The sequence below is a fragment of the Macrobrachium nipponense genome, chromosome 10, assembly GCF_015104395.2.
Source record: "Macrobrachium nipponense isolate FS-2020 chromosome 10, ASM1510439v2, whole genome shotgun sequence".
Taxonomy (NCBI): Eukaryota; Metazoa; Arthropoda; class Malacostraca; order Decapoda; family Palaemonidae; genus Macrobrachium; species Macrobrachium nipponense.
Window position 1 is genome coordinate 42,758,251 of NC_087204.1, and position 22,500 is coordinate 42,780,750.

General features: G+C 35.8%; 1 protein-coding gene across 1 annotated transcript in view; it reads left to right on the forward strand.

Annotated features, from left to right (window-relative positions):
* LOC135223591 (Krueppel-like factor 6) overlaps window positions 1-22,500 on the forward strand; it is a 324,163-nt gene that overhangs the window by 242,978 nt on the left and 58,685 nt on the right. The window contains exon 3 of the mRNA XM_064262137.1: window positions 2,798-2,868. Coding sequence (XP_064118207.1) covers window positions 2,798-2,868 — 71 coding nt within the window. The remainder of the gene's footprint in view (window positions 1-2,797; window positions 2,869-22,500) is intronic.

The following is a 22,500-nucleotide window of genomic DNA, read 5'->3' on the forward strand; positions in this document are numbered from 1 at the left end:
TTCCCTCGTGCATTATGAAAAGAGGCATTGATGATCATGTCATTATTATTGTTATTATTATCACATTTGTATTATAGCACTTATTATTTTCAGTATTGTTTTATGAATCTCTGTGTTGTTATCGTGTTTGCGCCATAGTACGTATTATTTGCATTATTTTTTCTATTCTTTTATTATTATTATTTTTATTATTATTATTATTATTATTATTATTATTATTATTATTATTATTATTATTATTATTATTATAACGCATAATCAGCAGGGAAGAGTGTGGGGGGTTACGTAGTATGGCTTACGAGCTCCATGTGCATGAAGGATCCAGTCCCCAGCCCATGGCCCCCCAACACTCAAATGGGTCTTCATGTCTAGAACGCCCACCTGATTTCGGACACGTTAATTTGAAACTCTGGAGCAAGTGTCGGCAACACGAAAAGCTTCAGTATTTTCCGGTTTTTAATTTTTCAGTGCTTAGGTCTCAGGTTTAAATTTTGGAATGTTATTCTGGTGCGACTGGTAAGTGTAGTATTTTATTTAGTATTTGAGGATGTGACAAAATTTGGCAGTTTTAAGGCGACTGCCTGCGAAATATTTGGTGAATATTCCATTATGTATGTATTCAGTAGTGTATATTTTTGGATGAGTTCCAGTTTAAGATGCTTATTGCTACTTCTTGAGATCGTTTTATCCCCCCCCCCCTCTCTCTCTCTCTCTCTAAAATTCATTTAATGTATGTTAGAAAAAGATTATTTCCAGGGTACTCTCTCTCTCCTCTTCTCTCCTCTCCTCCTCCTCTTCTCTTCTCCTGTCTCTCTTTCCCCTCTTCTCTCTCTCTCTCTCTCGTCTCATCTCTCTCTCTCTCTTTTTCTCTCCTCCTCTCTCTCTCTCTCTCTACATTAACTTTTTCTTTCCATTCATTATGATGTTGAAACTTGAATGAGGATTCACAGTCCGTATGTATGATTATTTTTTTCTGTTACTTTTTATGTAAATTTAGTAGTGTTCAGATTGTTTTTTTCTTTTGTTTTGGATGTTGACAAATAGCCTACTTCCTGGCATAGGAAGTCAAATCTTTGAATGAGTTATTGTTGAATGTTAGTTAAATGACATTTTAGCCTCGTTCATTTTTAGTAAAATGACATTTTAACCTACTTAATTTTTTTTCTGAACCGGTTTTCAGTTTCGCTGTCAAAAATTTTCTGCTATCATTTTAGTTTTACGTGAAACACGAGGAATTCACAGTTCAAACTTCGGATCCAAATTAAAGTCTATCCAAAATTTGTATTTACTTGGAGATGCCTTTAGGCACCGTGTTAAAACTTATTGTAATGAACTTGTAATAGGTTGTGATGTAGCCGAGAAACTTTTGGGTCTGCCCAAGTTTATGTTTTGATGTGTACGTTGCTGAACTACTACGAAAGGTATTCATAGTTATGTATGTTTGTTTACGTAATGTGGGAAAGTAATCATAACCCCTTTACGTAATACGGGAAAGTAATTGTGACCACAGTGCATAGAATGAGAAAGTAATCGTGACCACTTAGGGCATGTCCATAGAAAAGACTTGAGGAACTTGAATGCTCTTCAACACTGTCAGGCAGCACAGGACGGTGTCAAATATTCTTTAAAAATAAAATTTTCATGAAGCGGAGGCGACTCCTAAAATAAATGAATATATACCCTCACAATACCAAGCGGGAGCTCTTAAGTTGTTTCGTGAAATTGTTTTGAAAAGAATTGTAACACAATCATTTATTACCTTTATTCCTTTAGCAAGTGTGGGATGACATTGTAGGTTTCTCTTTATATACTTTTAAAGAAAAGAACAAGGATAGGGTTTTTGTTAATTTTTTGTGGCAACTACCGATTTTCAACCCGTATTAAGTCTGTGTCTGTAGAATTAATGGTAAGCAACAATCTACGCTATATATATATATATATATATATATATATATATATATATATATATATATATATACATATATACTTGTCTGCTTGGTTATTTCATTACTCCATCTTACATTCACTATTCCCTAGGTTTTATGAGAGGTTCTCAGTCCCCATCCTCGTCGTCTTGGTACATTTTGTAGTTGAAGGAGGGAGTGAATAACTATTTCCCGGTGATTCTGGTTATCTCATAAGCGACGTCTAGCTGCCAGAAACGTAATGTCCTTAACCTAGGACTGTGCCATTGGTCCAGTACCAATGCTTTTCACGAAATATTTGCTTGCTTACTTTAATTATCTTGTTTAGATTGGTTTCATTTTTACCTCGTGCGTCTTTTCGTATTTTGAATAAGGTTTTTGGGTTGGTTAGTAATGTAAACATAATGAATAATAAACCTAACTGCGATCTCTCTCTCTCTCTCTCTCTCTCTCTCTCTCTCTCTCTCTCAAGGAATGGGAAATATTTCCTTTTCGCTGAGAGGATTGTCCTGGTCTGCCCACCCAACGCTCTGTCGAAAGGAAATACTGTTGATAAGTTGATTCTTCGTATTTGAATGTATTTAGGGCTGGGTAGACATAACTTGTTAGTAGGAAAGGTACTTCCTTTGTACTACTTACACAAAGAAACGGAGTATATTCTAGGAACAGAAATATTGTGGCAGTAAGATATATCATTGATATTGACATGATCATTAGTTATAGGATTGAATGACAGTATTATACGAGCCTTCCATTGCTAGTGTCATTGGTGTAATGGTGCTTGTTAATCATTCAACAGACTAATGTTACAGAAGAGGTGGGGTTCCGTCTTGGACTTTTATTTACACCTGAACTTTCTTTGTGTCTTTCAGGTATGTGTCGATCGATGTGTGTGTGTACTACGTTCTGCCCCAGGGGAAAAAATACTGCAATTTAAGATGCGGTAAGTACATAATGTAGCTGACAGTCATACTCAAAGTTCTTTCGCGTTCTTTTGTAAACTTCGTCCCTAAAGTATTATACTTTCTGATGGCCTTGACTGATGATGCGGGACTTTTACTTCGATTATATGCAGCATAAATTTTTTTTTTTTTTTTTTTTGTATGCGCGCACAGCGAGGATGAAAAGTTTTGTGCCGGGCCCCCCCCTCCCCCCCCATGTTTTTCTTATGACCCATGTTTTTCTTATGAATGTACTTCGTATGGTTTTCACGATTTTGAAAATAATTTTTTATTCTGTTTTAATAAAGTTTTAACTTGATACAATTTTTTGTACATTTTACTTTAGTTTAGCAACCCTCGTCTTCAGATATTGCAGTATCTTATTTTCAATATTTTGAATGGAGTAAGTTATGCCTTTAGCTATTCTTTTTATACATATATATGTGAATGTCTTTTTTATCATTCACACGATAAAGCTATGTAAGAGAAAAAAATAATCTGGATATATGAAACTGATCCCTCGGTATGTAACACATTATCATGGCAAAATTTAAATTGCAATTCGCTTTGAAAATCTCTCCGTTTTAAGATAAGCTCTCCATTTAAGTGCTGGACTTCATAAAGCAATGAAAATCACATACCGGGAGATCCAGGAATTATCATTTACAACCCTCTAATTCCATTTCGCCATCATTCTTATTGGTCGTTAAAGGAGGAAATCCGAACCGTTATTCTTATTAGACGTTAAGGAGGAGCTGCGTTATTAATGAATAAACGCTCGCTCCTTTTCTCCCCTTTGGGTCTTGATTTGTTCTCGTTACCCTTGAAGACCGTGAAGGGTGAGCTCGGATTAACTGCCGAAGGGAGTCTCCTTGTTCCGAGTTTGGCCAGTTGCTTCTACGTCTGCTCTTATTCGGAGTCGGCGCATCTGTTGACAAACGCGTCCGTGTATGGGTGATAACAGGAAGTTCGTGAATTGCTTCCGTCAATTCTCTTGCTAGGACTGCAGTTGGAATGAATTAGAAATATATTTTTTTGAACATTTAATAAGCGTGAACCGTTCCCCTCACTGTTTGGGGGTCGTATTTATATCCCAGAGCTTTGCACCCACAATTATTTTCTTTTCCTTATCTCTAATCACCCCATCCATGAAAGTATGAAATTGCCTCAGAGACTTAACATACCCCTTTCTCAGAACCACTTTCAAAGCAGACCAATCACTCTTCCATATACAAAAGCTAGCACACTTTACTTCCATCATAACGCTTGTAATCGCTCTCAGTAACTTATATTCTGTCTCACTTTCTCACTTCCTCAACATGGCTTCTCAGTTTGTTCTGTTGATTGAAGATAATTTCCCTTTGGTTCCAATTTTCTTACCTAAGTATTTTATCATGGTCAAAAATTACACTGATCTTCCCTTACTTGTCTTCTTGTCTTTCTGCATCCAGATCTTACGATGACACCTTCCCTGCTAGATAATAATGTTACCTCAACATTAAACCTTCCTAGTCTTGCGTCCTTCAGTTCTACCTCTTGTATCATCTCCATTCTACAAACCTCAAGACAGCCCTTATTTACTTGCAGCTCTTTTTTGTAGTTTGTTTATATATAATATATATGATATATCTATATATATATATATATATATATATCTATATATATATATATATACATATATATATATGGGCGAGAGAGATGAGAGAGAGAGAGCGAGAGAGAGAGAGAGAGAGAGAGAGAGAGAGAGGGGTTTTGAGCAGACACCTAGTATATATATACATACATACATTGTCGTAAAGCTGGAGGAAGGAATGGAAGGAGTTGACCAAGCGCTTTCGTGTATTTCGAAAAATGCACGAAAATGTTTGGTTTTATATATATATATATATATATATATATAAATTAAATCTAGCTGTAATTAGAGAATAATGCAAACACTATTTAAATCTATTATTGTATTAACGAAACAACCTCCTTTATTTTACTATTTGTTGATTTTTATCTTATTTTGTAATGTAATGTTGCGAAATAATGTAGCTTGTCATACGAATTGTTGTTGATATCGAAGGCGTTATGGAATCTCTCTCTCTCTCTCTTCGACTCTCCAGTATACTGTTCTTACTACTCCCTTTCATTTTATGGGGTTGACTGGAGGAGGGGGCTGGGGTTAATAACTACTTGGACATTTTGTCTAGAGAAAAATAACCCTTCCCCGTCTCTCCTATTATACCAGCCGTGGAAATTCGTGGGAGTGCTGTGTTATTTCTGTAGTTGATTTATCTATTTTTCTTTTGCCATCGTGAAAGAGCATGCTTGCGGTCATTATCAGGAAAGGCCAAGGGGCCACTCTGCTGCGAACTAACACCTAGTTTCCTGGAATCCCTAACATTTTTTGGATGCAAATAAGCGTTATGAATGTCTTTACTAGAAGGAATGGTCCAGAAATTTTATATGGCCCCTTTTTTTGTTTTGTGTGTAATTCCATTCGCTCCTACTTAGTCACATTTCTCTGTTTCCTTGCTGCTCCGGTGTTGCAAGTTTGTGACTTATCTATGAATATATAATTTCCTTTCAGTGTGGGATGCCACCTTGCATTTGGACTTTGTTTGCTTGCCATCACAGTATTTGTGATCAGTATTACTAAATGGACTTACATACGTGCGCGCTTACGTCTTTAGATGAATAATTAATGTCTGCCCTACATCCTGGTAAGACACGTTACCACGGAAACCTTTTAGAAAACGAAATGTACGTATATTTGTATTAAGTGAAGCCGAACGCCAGACGTGGATGGACCCCTTGTTCGTAGGGGATTTTAGAACGAGCGAGATGTAGTTAGGGTTAAAGCCCAGACTCGTACCTTCTGCGGTTAAAAACACAACACTGTGACGAGGTGATGGGGTCCGGGACGCTTTTAGTGCAATAAACACTATCCGCTTTCTAACCCTAGAATCAGATTTTAGACATTTTGAAATCAGTAGTCATAAGTTTTACATATATATATACGTATATATATATATATATATATATATTATATATGATAAATACATATTACATATATGTATTTGTATGTATGTATATATATATATATATATATAATATATATATATTATATATAAATGATATATATACATATAGTATTTGTAGTATTATATATATATATATAATATATAATTATATATATATGGGTATATAATATAATAGAAGGACAGGGTGACAAGGATATAGCCGGTCATCAGGTAATAGTACATTTATTGCCGACGCGTTTCGTAACACATAGTTACATCATCAAGGCTAAAAGAGAAACAACACAAATTAAAAATACATGAAACATAACTTTGACTTTAAGAGTCTCAATAAATATACAAAAAACATACATAAAATGAAAAGCAATTTAAAAAGCACCTTGCTAGACTAAAAAGTTGAAGACTGAGTGATTCGGAGAGAAGGGAGAAGCAGCAAAGAAAGCCGGTTCAACCCAGATACAACTGTACAGAGGAAGTGTGTGAGTTCAACTTGGGCACTAACTGCTTAATAAACAACGACTCTAATATAAGCAGTTCGTGTAAACGGCTTGTTTGGCCCAAGACAGAGAAATCAGTATAATTGATGGTGGTTTTACAAATTTTTGCATGATTTCTGATATTTGAAAATTCTGGATTGGACACTCTGCAGCCAGTACGATGACTTACACCATTATGTGAATCAGCTCTGACTTTTAGCAATCGTTTAGTCGAACCCACGTAAGTCCCCAAATCACATCTGGGGCAAGTATATTTATATACGACTGACGATTGCAATATTGGGCAGAGTCTGTCTTTAAATTTGAAAAGTGATCTTATTGTAAGGGGATTTTTTGGAATTAATATAACTTGCAACATATTAAATTGTTTTTCAATTGCAGACTTGAGATTCCTTCTAAATTTGTCGTCTTGGATGTATGGAATACTGGCATATAGTTTCTTTCGTGGAACAGTGCTTATGGAAGGGGAGTCCGATAATTTCTTATTAGAAAATTCTTGCAATGTTTGAAGAAAACATGTGAGGGAAACCAGTTATCGGAAAAATATTTACACAGGAACAATATTTCTTTATGATACAAATCCCAGGAAGAGGTTAGAGTGTAAGCTCGATGGAGCAAGGTAAAAATTGAATTAAGTTTAAAATTATAAAAACAAGCACTATAAAAGTTTGAACCCAGACCGGAGAACGTCTTTTTTCTAAAAACGGAAGTGTTAAAACTATCACCACTGCGAAACACTAAAACATCCAAAAATGGTAATCGATCATTTTCCTCTCTCTCTAATGTAAACTTGATATTAGGATGCAATTCATTGATGTATGAGAGAAATTGATCAGCATGGAAAGCTGATTTGAAAAGAACAAAGGTGTCATCTGACTTATATATGACCAGTTACGATGTTGAATCTTTATTTACTAAATGTCCCAGTAGAAGAAACAATCGAGGTTATTTTTAGATAAATTTTTATTGAAACCTAATGACACTTATTTTTTAAACTATGATCGTTGCCTTTTTAAGAAATTGTTGCAATTAGCAGTGCTGGACACTGCCTTTATTTTTAATGTTCATCTGTATAAACAGGTTGACGGAATGGCAATGGGATCACCTCTTGGTCCCACGTTTTCCAACATTTTCATGTGCTCCCTGGAGGAGGACATGTTGGAAAATTGCTCCCCTTGGCTTTTTCCCCCTTATCCTCTTGTGTATAAAAGGTTTGTCGATGACACCTTTGTTCTTTTCAAATCAGCTTTCCATGCTGATCAATTTCTCTCATACATCAATGAATTGCATCCTAATATCAAGTTTACATTAGAGAGAGAGGAAAATGATCGATTACCATTTTTGGATGTTTTAGTGTTTCGCAGTGGTGATAGTTTTAACACTTCCGTTTTTAGAAAAAAGACGTTCTCCGGTCTGGGTTCAAACTTTTATAGTGCTTGTTTTTATAATTTTAAACTTAATTCAATTTTTACCTTGCTCCATCGAGCTTACACTCTAACCTCTTCCTGGGATTTGTATCATAAAGAAATATTGTTCCTGTGTAAATATTTTTCCGATAACTGGTTTCCCTCACATGTTTTCTTCAAACATTGCAAGAATTTTCTAAATAAGAAATTATCGGACTCCCCTTCCATAAGCACTGTTCCACGAAAGAAACTATATGCCAGTATTCCATACATCCAAGACGACAAATTTAGAAGGAATCTCAAGTCTGCAATTGAAAAACAATTTAATATGTTGCAAGTTATATTAATTCCAAAAAATCCCCTTACAATAAGATCACTTTTCAAATTTAAAGACAGACTCTGCCCAATATTGCAATCGTCAGTCGTATATAAATATACTTGCCCCAGATGTGATTTGGGGACTTACGTGGGTTCGACTAAACGATTGCTAAAAGTCAGAGCTGATTCACATAATGGTGTAAGTCATCGTACTGGCTGCAGAGTGTCCAATCCAGAATTTTCAAATATCAGAAATCATGCAAAAATTTGTAAAACCACCATCAATTATACTGATTTCTCTGTCTTGGGCCAAACAAGCCGTTTACACGAACTGCTTATATTAGAGTCGTTGTTTATTAAGCAGTTAGTGCCCAAGTTGAACTCACACACTTCCTCTGTACAGTTGTATCTGGGTTGAACCGGCTTTCTTTGCTGCTTCTCCTTCTCTCCGAATCACTCAGTCTTCAACTTTTTAGTCTAGCAGGTGCTTTTTAAATTGCTTTCATTTTATGTATGTTTTTTGTATATTTATTGAGACTCTTAAAGTCAAAGTTATGTTTCATGTATTTTTTAATTTGTGGTTGTTTCTCTTTTAGCCTTGATGATGTAACTATGTGTTACGAAACGCGTCGGCAATAAATGTACTATTACCTGATGACCGGCTATATCCTTGTCACCCTGTCCTTCCATATGCTGTGGCCTGCTTTCGCCAACGTTTTCTGTCTAATATATATATATATATAATATATATATATATATATATATATATATATATATACACTGTCGATAATTTTTCTCTAACCACCCTTCAAGAAATGTTTTCAATCCTATTAAATTATACGGAATAATAGCTTTAGATTTCAATTTGATAGCGTTGAAAATACAAGGGTCATATTTTTCTAATAGCATCTGATGAGCCTAGATCTTTTTCTTTCATTTTTTCATTGACTTTATTTATTACTGCCTCGTATTTTTAAGAATTATATTAAACATTTGCGAATGTTAGAAAGTTTAGGCCAGGTGTCCAAAATTGACCTAACTATTGGCATTACTTAAGGTTCTTTGCAGCGTCCCTAAGGTCCCTAGCTGCAACCCCTTTTGTTCCTTTTGCTGTACCTCCTTTCTTATTCACCTTCTCCCATGTTACTTTCCAGCCTCTCATAACAATTGATTCATGGTTCAACTGGGAGGTTTTCCTCCTGTTACACTTATCAAACCTCTTTACTCTCGATTTTCGTTTCAACGCTGAATGACCTCATAGGTCCCAGTGCTTGGCGTATGGCCTAAATTCCATATTCAGTTCAGTTCATATTCAAAATTGACTGAAATGATAACACTGATATTAAAAAAAAAAAAACGGTGAAAAAAAAACGGCTTGAAAATTGGTGACATTCTTTAATCGAACGACTGAATTTGGAAAATGCACTTTATTTTTGAGGATATTTTACAATCTTAGATCACTCAGAAAGAAAAATACACGTGAATTAAAAATTTTGATTTGTGCCAACTTGGATGGATAACGTTTTATAATTACAGTCCACGACTCTTCGTGTTATCGAATCTTAACTGCTTATGTGTTTTGTCTGTTTTTCAAATGGCTGTGTTTAACTGTTCATGGACAACTTGGGGACATTGATTAACAAAAATCACATATCCTTTGAAAATGTTATTTTATGATTTTGAGAAATTCTCTTATATATAGTGGATTATGGATTATACGTTTGCGCTTCGCAAAACTCTCTCTCTCTCTCTCTCTCTCAGTCTCTCTCTCTCTCTCTCTCTCTCTCTCTCTCTCTCTCTCTCTCTCTCTCTCTAGAGTAATATCTTAATGTAAAAGGGAAAATAAGAGCTGCATCTCATTGTAGATAAAGACAAGCTGTATGGGTTTCCAAGAAATGAAGGAAGAAAATGGTTTTCCCTGCAGCTCTTAGAATTGGGGTTTCTTGGAGCGTAGGGGAGGGGGAAAGGGTGGGTAAGGGGTGGGGGATGTTATGGACTGGTGTATATAAAAGGGGGCGCTGGTGGGGATGAAGATTAAGGGTTGTCTCAAAAGTATGGAGTGTCAGAATCACCGGCGTTGTATGGTCGAGGCTGCACATGTTCCTCCGTCTGTGCATGTAAACTGCTGATTGTGTATGTAAATGCGGGAACCTGCCGGATGTAAATGTAAATATGTAAAATTCTAATACATGGGCGTAAAGATAGATACTGGGTTATCTATGCATAAGACTATATAGGCTTTGGCGTTCTTTGGTCCTTTTTTTTATTTATTCATTTATTTTTTTTCGTTATTTCGTATTGGTTATTTTTGCCGAACCGTGGTAATATATATATATATTATATATATATATATATATATATATATATATATATATATATATATATATATGTAGTTATCTCCCACATCGGTCCCCTGTAATGTAAGTTACGTATATGTTTTCAAGTTGCCTTTCACTTTTTAGAGTATAGAAGGTAATTTATACTCGAGGAGCTTGTGGTATGAAGCAGATCGGCAAAATAATTCTAATACGTGAAGAAGTTAGACAAATCCAGCAATTATTTGCTCATGCAAATGGTATTGCGTTAAGGTAAAAGAAAAAAAATGTAAATAGCATTCGCAGGTGGCACTGAGAGAATGAGGCGGCAACTGGGTTTTCTCTCCCACCCCCCCCCCCCCACTCCATTGCACTTTCTTAACGGAGAGAGAGAGAGAGAGAAGAGGAGAGAGAGAGAGAGAGACAGAGAGAGAGGGGGGGGGGGGGGGCTAAGAGTTATGTCACAGAAACCAGATAAGGACACTGTTCGCAGCGTTGAATTACGGTAGAGAATGGAATTGAATTCAAGGCAACGCGGGAAAAGGTAGGCAGGAGGAGAATGTCGCACAATGGCTGTCTTTGTTGCGGAGGGAGTAGAAGGAAAGAATGAAGGAAGGAAGGAAGGACGGAAGGAAGTATAAAATGAGCTTGGGGAAGAAAGTGGGGGGTGAGGGTGAGTTGGGGAGGAGGCCAAAGGATGTCTTGACGACACTTGCAGTTGGCTCATATTTAAGGGATTGCGGAATCGAGATCCTTTTGCATTAACGTTAACGTTTCTGGGAAATGGAGACATTTTTCAGTAATTATCAGTGGGATAGAAAAGCGAGGATATTTACAGTAAAAGGATTATAGATTAAAGACTATTATGTTTAAGGAGTAAATCAAAGACGAGTGAAGGGCACGGAATATTTAAATGATACTGTGTTGCAAGTACTGTAGAGAATAGAGAATATTGTAGTAAGGTAAAAAAAGTAAAAATAAATGGGATGTGTTTGTGTATACAGTTTGAAGAGAATAGAAGCATGTAGTAAAGGATTCACTAAAATGGCCATGAAACTGAGACTGATGATATAAGAAAGGAAAGAGATACATGATTGATTGATAGTTGTCTGTAGTTACAATTGCCAGGGCCACAGAGGCCGAAGAAAATATAACTGAAAAGACCAAAGGCAAAGTGAGTAAGGGACCGCAGCTTATGTGTGTAAACAATTCGTATTCAAGTTGTGATGAGTGTTTATGATTCATTTTATCAGTCATGCAGTCGATATTTACGATAATTGTTTTACCTCCTTTATTACCTAAAAAGAAAAAAATGGGAAATTCTTACGTGAAAGTACTTTGATAATTTTGGTGGACCTCTTGATAAAAGAATTGGTGTTTTGTGCCTTTGATCTTGCACTCACCTTTGTATGCAAATCTGCGAAAATGTGACATTCCTTCAGAGAATACATAGAACGTAGCTTGTGTTGATCTCGGGACAAGTTAAAATTCATTCTTGATGTTAAAGATAGATATTGACGGTAGGGTCTAACCCTCTGTTCTGAATGGGACAGATGTGATTCTGATGGCTCTATCAGCAACTGGATTAAAGTAACAGCAATTATAATATGTAAGAAATAGAAAGAAAAGTTAAGGGAGGGGAGTTTACAAACAACGGAAGTCAGTGAATCAGCAGCAGCAGATTCATGGCGCTGCAATACTTATTCGAATCATTTGTAGTTGCAGAAGTAAACGAGTCATATGTAGATGTTATCAAGTATAGTACGTAAATCGTATAATCAACTGGCGTCTCAGCATATTGGGCAACGGCTACAAAATGTTGAAACATGAAAGTCGACGAAACAGGTGTTTTGCGTAAAGTGATCTGCGTATGTGTCCACAAGCATGAATGCAAACATATATGATCTGTCTGTTCTTTCGTTATTTTTTTAAACATTTGGAGTAACCGGAAGTGCCAGCTAATACGTACTTTTATCACATACTTGTGCTTTTAGCCTGTTCTTACACTGCCATCAGTCATGTTATATATAAATATTTATTATACCACTGAATTTACTGCTTTAGTTATTTTTTAAATGTAGAATCAATTTTTTTGTATGTTGACGCTATTCTTTGGACGACCCATGGGAAACAATATTTAGAAACTAGTAGCCATGGATAGCATTTGCTATGTAATTGCCACTGAATCATAACCTCAACTTTTGCAATTGAGCCTTGGTTTTAAAGTCTTCCAAATTTTAGTTCGGGCGGATTTTTTTTTTTACGTGTTTGTCATAATCCGGATCCTGTATCTGTTTTTATCAGCATCCCTTTCCTCGTCGTCTGTTGAATATCAGTTTGGGGAATCAACTCTGAGGAATTCCTCTCTCTCTCTCTCTCTCTCTCTCTCTCTCTCTCTTCTCTCTCTCTCTCTCTCTCTCTCGGACGCCAGGAGGGAAAAAGAGAGATTTTCATCTTTTTAATCGACGAATGAAATTTCACCCAATGAAAGAGTGTTTTTTTTTCTTTGTCCCTGAAGTCACCTTTTCATGTTCGTTTTACGTTATTATTTTCTGTTTGATTTTTGCCAATTTGCTCGGAAATTGATTTCTCTAGTCGCTGACGTCACGGCGCTCATTGACGTCACGGTCTTTTGTCGTTGTGTGTGATGTGTGCGTGTGTGGGGAAGAGGGGAAGTTACTACGAACGCTGGTATTTTTTGTAGTGATGTACTCTTTTTGGAGATAAAACGGTTTTTTTTTCTTTTAGCGTAGACGCTGGCCACGGTCGTTTTTGAGACATGCTCCGTCGATATGTTTACGTGGATGAAGCAATCTGCGCAAGTTACGCATTTGACACGGGGTTTAAGAATTAAGCAATAAACAGCTGTGTTGACGATGATTGGTTGTTGAGTGTTAGAATGGACAGTTTGATCATTATGGATTCCAATGCGGTTAGTTCCTTTTCACTTCCCACTTTTCCCACAATTTTGAAGTCGTTGGCGTCCATGTGTGTTTTACATATTTTAGCATGATTCCTTATGTTGGATTGATCAGGGCTCGATAATTTGCTTCCAGTTCTGAAGCTAACCCCCTGATGAGAACAAATTTGAACTTTTGGTAGCCTCCTGGTGCATCCAATATACCCAGACTACATTCGGGACAGGTATACTTTTAGATCATGTTAGTTGCAAACAGAGGGTCGACTCTTTCTTTGGAATGGAATAAGGATCCTAAATTTTGGGAAAAGTGCGAAGTGAAGAGGAACTAACCACTTTGGAATCCATAGTGATCAAATTGTTCATTCCAACACTCAACAACCAATCATCGTCAACACAGCTGTTTATTGCTTAATTCTTAAACCCTGTGTCCTTTTCATTTATGTTATTCTTTACGCTATCAATGTGGGTAGGTGTTCAGTGCTCCTTTGTTGTTGCTTATCTTTCCCCATTTTTGTTCATTTTTGCTTTATGTGTTGTTTTAGACATAAATAAGGTGGGAAATAAATTTTGTATATACCTTTCACATTATGTATACAAGTATTTATTGTTTAAAACCGCTTTTTCAGCCTAGCAAAATGCATTAAGCGACGTGAAACGACGTCGCTTGACATAAACGTATGAAAATATAACGATATTCCATGAACTCCCGATCGTGTATCATCCGAGCTGCTGCTCCTGTCTTCTGATTTGCAATATATATATATATATATATATATATATATATATATATATATATATATATCTATATATATGATGTTGTTTAGCAATTACTGTTTCCTTTAGTTAGGGATGGCTCAAGAGAGGAAAGATAAGTCACTACCACAGTCCTACTTATAACTGCCATGTCTTAATATTTTTAGTTCATCTCGTCTAAAAGCAATTGTGCATCTTATAAATACCAAATCGTAACAGACTTCCTCACTAACGCAATTTGAATTTCTAAAAGTAACAAGGGTTTATCTGCTTAAGTGGGGAGAAAAGTGCAGATAAACAAATAAACAAACAACGTGAAAACGTTGCCACCAAGAGAACCTTGCATTGAGAGACGACTTGCGAAACCCGTGGTCGCGAATGGTATTCCAACAATATTTTTCACTTCCAAATTTTGTTGGCGTTGCTCTTGAGTGTGTGTGTGTGTGTGTGTGTGTGTGTAAGTATGTATGTAGGTTGCAGCTGTCATGTTGCTGCCGCCCAGAGAACGACACAAGGTCTTGCTCGCGTGTGACCCCAAACACCCCCCCCCCCTTCCTTACGATTTCCCCCCTTCTCTCATATCCCACCAACCTGCCTGCCATCTACTCTATACCCCCTGCGAACGCCACCACTCCTAATTACATTTACCACCACTAACCTCTCTCTCTCTCTCTCTCTCTCTCTCTCTCGCTCTCTCTCTCTCTCTCTCTCTCTCTCTCTCTCTCCCCGAATTTGGAGTGTGCCACAAAATATACCAAGATGTTCCCGGGCTTACTGAAGACAACAATAGGTTGGGTGTTCGTGTATGGTGGCATTCTACAAGCAAGTACCGGTACCTGTGTATGCATGCGTGTATGTATACAGAAACCATGGATGACATTTTACTTGGATTCATCTATTCTGAATACTCTAATAAACCTTATTACTCTGTTTAGCGTATTGTCGGTTCGTCAGCATTCTTATCTATATTTGCTATCCTAATTGTGTTGCAATTTGCATACCAGACATAATTGTGCCGTAGAGGCTGAGTGTGTGTGTGTGTGTGTGTATGAGAGAGAGAGAGAGAGAGAGAGAGACAGACAGACAGACAGAGAGACAGACAGACTGCAAAGGAGTAGAGAAAGGTAACTTCTTTAAGGGGAACTCTTCCTAAAATCTGTTGTAAATGTCAGAGGATTTTCAAGTCATTAAAGAAAGTTAAGGAGAGAGAGAGAGAGAGAGAGAGAGAGAGAGAGAGAGAGAGAGAGAGAGAGAGAGAGTACCCTGGAAATAATCTTTTTCTAACATGGATTAAATGAATTTTGTTCATTGTATTATTTAACGATCTCCTTTTGTATTTTGCACTGTAGAATGCAGATCAGCCTGATGGTTTCAAGTCTTGTAAGATTTGAAGATGAAAATCAGTTGAAGGTAACAGTTCATGAAAATATTAAGCCACGTGAAAAATCAAACATTAAATACCTACATATATATATATATATATATATATATATATATATATATATATATAAAATTTATATATTCTTATATATATATATTTATATTTATATAAATATATAATATATATATAATATATACTATATATATACATATATACATATAATTACATACCAATACATTATAAATTATATACGTATATACATATATATTTCGTACCCCGGCACAATAAATTGGTGGTATGTTTTGGCATCTCTTTTGGATGATGAAATTTTGGTATCATGAATATTTAACCTGATTAATAACATTGCCCGGGAGAGGTCAGCTCATTCCAGCCGTTTCCCTCATATTTGCAACATCATATTTTCAGCATAATTGTATTTTACTTTTCATTTGATTTTTATGCGCAATTCATATCAAGACTCAATTAATTTGCTCCTCTGCACTTCTGCGATAAAATTAATAGTGTATTGGCAAGACCATTCAATAGAATCCATGCATTTGTAAACGGTGATTTTTCTTTAGCAATCTAAATTTTAACTTTTTTTTAGTAGAGCTTGAGTAGTTTTATTCATTATTTACTGGTTTGGCTCCAGTTAACTATTTTAAATAGTGTTATTATCTTGTTCTATTCGAAAAATATAGTAGAAGGAAAAATTCTCTCTCTCTCTCTCTCTCTCGCTCTCTCATCTCTCTTCTCTCTCTCTCTCTCTCTCTCTCTCTCTCTGTATTAATTTATTGAAATTTTCTGCATGTATATGTATTTTATATTTTTTCGCTAATTCAAATAACTTCTTTGGAAAGAGAATTGTATAAAACATAAGTGCGTCTTCAGAGGCAAGTGTAACATATTCCCATGGTAAAGTGAAAATTGATATCAATTGATATCTTTGCGTAATATTTAGTGAATGAATATATATATATATATATATATATATATATATATATATAATTATATATATGTATGTATATATATATGTGTGTGTGTATATATATATATATATATATATATATATTTATATATATTATTTTTATATATATATAATGTAGGTATTTATTTATATATATAATATATATATAATGTATATTTATATATATAATAATATATATATAGTATATTTATATATATATATATATATATATATATATATATATATATATAAGAATGTATGTTTGTATATATATGTATGTAGGTGTGTATAAGTGCGTGGCGGAGCAAGTACTATATACATACTTATCTCTTGATAGTCCATGTTTCGTTGTCAAAATATTCCCTATTGCTTTCTCTTGTTTCTGGCTACAGTGAGTGATACCTCCATCTTTAAATAAGATAATTTACTTTGCGTGTCGGGGTGGCAACGAAAGGGATATTAGGTTCACAAGATGGTACCTGCATTTTTTGAATTCTTCCTTTATTTATTGTATATATTGTTGTGTATGTATATATATGTATATAGTACATATGTATATATATTTTATTTTTCATAGGTATATATTTCTTCACTTTTTTTGGATAGGTTTATCACTACTAAGCCTAAGACCAAATGAAGAATCAAATCTGGAATTCTGATGTCTGCAGGAGGATTTTTTATATATATATATATATATATATATATATATATATACTACATGTATAATTATTTATATGTATGTATGCATATATGTTATATATGTACATATACATATATATATATATATATATATACACATACATACTATACTCATACTACTACATACATCATACATACCTGACATACATACATACATACTACATACTGCCCATACACATATATTTATATAATATATATATTATATATACGTATATATATATATCTATATATATATATATATATATATATATATATATATATATATATGTATTTTGTATGTTTATTGGCAAATGAAGACAAAAAGAATATGGAGCGAGTGATAAAAAGAACTAGAATCTAATATTCAGGAAGCATTAATGGCGAAGCTTCACTAGGCATTACGAGATGAACGGAATTGAGGCTGGGGAGTACAGAACATGAGCGGCCAGTTTATTTTTGAACTTTTGTAATCTGGTTTCATGGATGATTTATTATTTTAAGGGGATTTCAGGTCAGTATATGCTGGGCTGGAGCTGTCTGGTTCCCCATTCATACGCCGGTGAATAAGCTCTTTGAAATCTATACGTCGGTGAATAAGCTTTTTGAAATCCAGCCTTTTTCACCGCGGTCACGTTTCCTATTTTTCTTATCACAGACTCTCTCTCTCTCTCTCTCTCTCTCTCTCTCTCTCTCTCTCTCTCTCTCTCTCTCTCTCTCTCTCCATTTCCTCCCACCATGTTACGGCCGGTTCAAATTCTCATCGTTATTTTTGTTTCTGTGCCTTAAAGAGTTCTTGAATTATTGTTTGGCTTTATTTTGGTTTTTATATGCTGTTTCCACACACACACACACACACACACACACACACACACACACACACAGCACACACACACACACACAGAGAGAGAGAGAGAGAGAGAGAGAGAGAGAGAGAGAGAGATTACTAACGCTTAAGGAAGGACTGAACACGGCAAGACAATTCCTTTCATTAATTAGCCTGGAAGCAAAGTTGTGCCGAGACCCCGACAGAAACACCTGTCGCAACTCCTTTACAGGTGTGCGAGAGAGAGAGAGAGAGAGAGAGAGAGAGAGAGAGAGAGAGACCGGGGGGTTGTGTATTTGAAGTGTGTGTGTGTGTGCAAGAATATCTGAGGAATAGGTGTTTGTTCGTACGAGGATGTTAGAATTTCCTTTATTACTTGTGGGAGACGTTCGTATTTAAATTGAATGTTTCTTGTGATCTTGTAAAAACCTTTCCACAACCTTTAATGTATAGACTTGTACGTGCGTCACATTACAAATGTTACCGGAAATGACCACATTGTCGAGTGAGGACAAGCTACATTGCCGTTGTAGGCACCGTGGATGGGGGGAAAAAATGTCGGTAGTTAGGACGAAAATGACCCTTAAATGGGCTTATTTTCGGTTAGTGACTACATGGAACGACTGAGTGTTCGGATTTTATGAGTCAAATGAATCCCGCTTTAGTGGTACTTCTGCCTCAAAGGTCGAAACTCGCGATCCACGGCCATTCGACCGGACATGTCCGAATTGAGAAGACTCAAGCACTCGTGTAAAAGACCGATTAACTTCTGAAATGCAAAACATTTCCAATATGGTCCGTTCGGGAAAACTTCTGTCTGTCTGAAACGTCCCGACATAAAAGTTCCTACTTTTAGTTTAAACAGAAAAAGATATTTTTGTTCCGTTTTCAAAAGGAAGAAGGTGATGCAGGTTGAATGCATAGTAGATGAGGGCTGTTTCTTAGGGCTCGTCTAATACTAGAATTCTCTCTCTCTCTCTCTCTCTCTCTCTCTCTCTCTCTCTCTCTCTCTCTCTCTCTCTCAAGATAAAACAGTGTATTTTAAATTTTGCCATTCTTTTCGACCCTCTGTTATGTCCAGACATCTTTTGCTGTGCAATATGCAATTTTAATATCCATTGATCTGCTCCAACTTTATTCTCTTTATATTTTATATCTCCATTTCCATTTGTTCATCGTTTCAATTCAGAGGTTTCATATACATTATTCTTTCGTCATTGCGTTCTTTTAGTCGTTGGTATCTTTTATTTATACGACAAATAAAAGCTGTTGTTTTCCATTCACGGCTAATATTGTTCTATACTTTTGAATTTTTATGTATCCTACGTTTTGTTTATGTAATTTTTATTGCTTTAGTGTGCCGATGTTGTTTTTCCTTTTCCACGTTTTATTTGTAATTGCCTTCACGCCTGTTATTGTTAGCCCTTGTATGAATTCGTCGTTCCCCTTTTCGTACTGAATATTCCTTTTAATATTTTGGTCTCCTTTATATTTTTTTTTTATCTCCTTCATTCCCGGTCTCCTCACGGCCAATCCTCCTCGTCTGGCTGGGACTTGGTCTGGCAACATGCTAATCTGCAGCTGTAAAAATAAGATAGTAAACGGAAAATAGGATAAAAGCTGTTATGAATGGGGCCGCCTGATTAAGAAGATAGGGCCACCTTGGCGTATTCAGAAGCCACTAACTAATATTCCCTCTCTCTCTCTCTCTCTCTCTCTCTCTCTCTCTCTCTCTCTCTCTCTCTCTCTCTCATAGAATTTTTTTTTTACGTGTCCTTCGTTTTCGTTTACATATGATATAGGTAAACACAAAGTCTCTCTCTCTCTCTCATAGAATTTTTTTTTTACGTGTCCTTCGTTTTCGTTTACATATGATATAGGTAAACACAAAGTCTCTCTCTCTCTCTCTCTCTCTCTCTCCTCTCTCTCTCTCTCTCTCTCTCTCTCTCTCTCTCTCTCTCTCTCTCTACCTTTATTTTCTATCTCCCTGCCTTTACCGTCTCTTCCCTCCCCCCTACCCACCCCCTTTCCTCCCCCATCCTTCACATCCACTTACAGGTGAGGCATTGAAGGGGAGAGAGTTTGATAATTATGGCTGTGCTTGTTAATGGCGATAAGGACTGTAGTAGATTTGTCTAAACTTGGCTCTTCAAAGGGTGAGCATTTTGAGTGTAGCGATGACCTTGTGTCTTTGGAATTTTTGTGTTATTTTATATATTTTATATCTTATGAGTTGTCGATAGATAGAATGTGAAAATGAGTAATGCTCGGCTGTCTCTTGTTCACCTGTTTTATCTCTTGCATATTTTAGAAAGATAAAGTATAAAGATGGTATTGATCTTTGAGAGGAATAAAAGCCTTACTGTTTTTTTTACTTTAACATTTTTTTTCGAAAGATTAATTTAGTCAATATATTGATTGCTGGCCTAATAAGTTTTGACCATCTAACTTGAAGTATTCGACGCTTAATACGGCTGGCTGTTAAATTTCTAGGGTTTGTATATTGATTAAATTAGACATTTTGTGTCTGGTTGTGCTCTCTGAGGTGATATATTAAAACTAAATCATTAGTAGATGGGAAAGGAAAACAGGGTTCAGGGCTAGGAAAAGGAATTAGAGTATGAATATCGAAGAGTATATATACATAAAGTATATGTATATGTAATACATATAGTATATGTATATGTAATAGATATATATGTATATTTATGTATATGTGTGTTTGTGTATGTATATATATAATGTTGACGGTGTTTAAAGTCGTGTGCATGTGTTCATAGTATGGCGCTCTTGATGACAGTTTTGACGCATTGATCATTCTGATCATTCTCATTCCGTGTCAGGTGAGAGCGTGTTGGGAAAACCTAGGAGGTGAAACGGTACGAAGTGGCCTTGAAGGAGGAGGTTTACTAATCCCTGAACCGGTTTGCCTCCTCAGACGTCCTTCATAACCCTAGTTAAGGAGAGAGAGAGAGAGAGAGAGAGAGAGAGAGAGAGAGAGAGAGAGAGAGCGGCTCAAAACTGATATTGCTTGCTATTGACAAGTTTTTGCGTTCGATATCAATAGCGCCCACTGTTCATTAATTTTAGGTAGCGGCCTTTGTTGAGTTGTATCCTTTAAGAGCTTATGTTTTTGACTAGAGTTATTTCTAATACAAAATATCACCTTTGATTTAATGTCAGTATTTCTGGTAAAAAATAAATTATTTGCGTTTTTGTATCTTGTCTCTGTAGAAAACATGATTGTTATACCACGTTGGTATTCTCTCTCTCTCTCTCTCTCTCTCTCTCTTCTCTCTCTCTCTCTCTGTTATTTACGTAAGTTTTTGTAGTGATCTTTTTGGTATACAAGGATACCTTCACAAGAATAGGAGACGCTTCTGTTGAGACGAACCTTTACCCTTCGTATTTCGTTTGATATCAACCAAAATGCTGATGATGGGTTTCCCTTTTTTTCAAGGAATTCGTTCTCTCTCTCTCTCTCTCTCTCTCTCTCTCTCTCTCTCTCTCTCTCTCTCTCTGACAACTAAGACGAATTCTTCAAATACAGTAGGTTTTGATGTCTTGAATACAAGGAAAGAGTAGTATTGTTCTTTGTTTAGATCGAATAGTATTTCGAGCAGAAGAAATATAATGCATATTTTCTCGTTATATATATATATATATATATAATATATATATATATATATATATATATATATATATACACACATATATACATACATCATACATATATATATATATATATACACACAAATATATAATATATATATATATATATATATATATATATATAGCTTATATAATATATATATATATTATATATATCTTGCAAGCTGCATCGCCTTTTTAAGTAAATTGCAGTGCATATAATTCTATACTTTAAAGTTATTCATTTGTTGTTTGTTACTTTATTCTGTTGCACATCAGCCCCCACACCCCCCCCCCTTCTTTCCCAACCTATACTTAGAATAGGGGAACTACCGCCCCTGAGGGTTATATAGGGGCAGGTGGTGCTGGTGGCGGTATGTCAAGATCCCTCTTGAATATTTCATGTTTTGAGAGGCTTACTTGCGCTGTCGTTGGGCTCTCATTCGAAATGCTCTTTTGTCGGTTCTTATGGGGTGCATGGACTCTCTCTCTCTCTCTCTCTCTCTCTCTCACTTCTGTGAACATCTTTCAAATATTTATGCACAGATAAGTGTACTGAGAGAGAGAGAGAGAGAGAGAGAGAGAGAGAGAGAGAGAGAGAGAGAGAGAGAGAGAGAGAGACATTCTGCTGTTTGCAGGAGTGCCCAGTTGCGAAAACTAGGTCGTTCAGAAAACTTATAAATAGACCCCTGAGAATTTTGCGCGTGCTTCAGCTGTACAAGGACTTCTGAAAGATGAAGAGGTGCCGGGAGATGAGAAAGTTAAAAAAAAAAAAAAAAAAAAAAAAAAAAAAAAATAGGACTGGAGGCAGAGTTTCAGTAGAGACAACTTGTTCTATAGTGTGTGTGCGTATGTGTGCAAGTGTTTGAGAAATCCTGAAAATGTAATAAATGGGAATC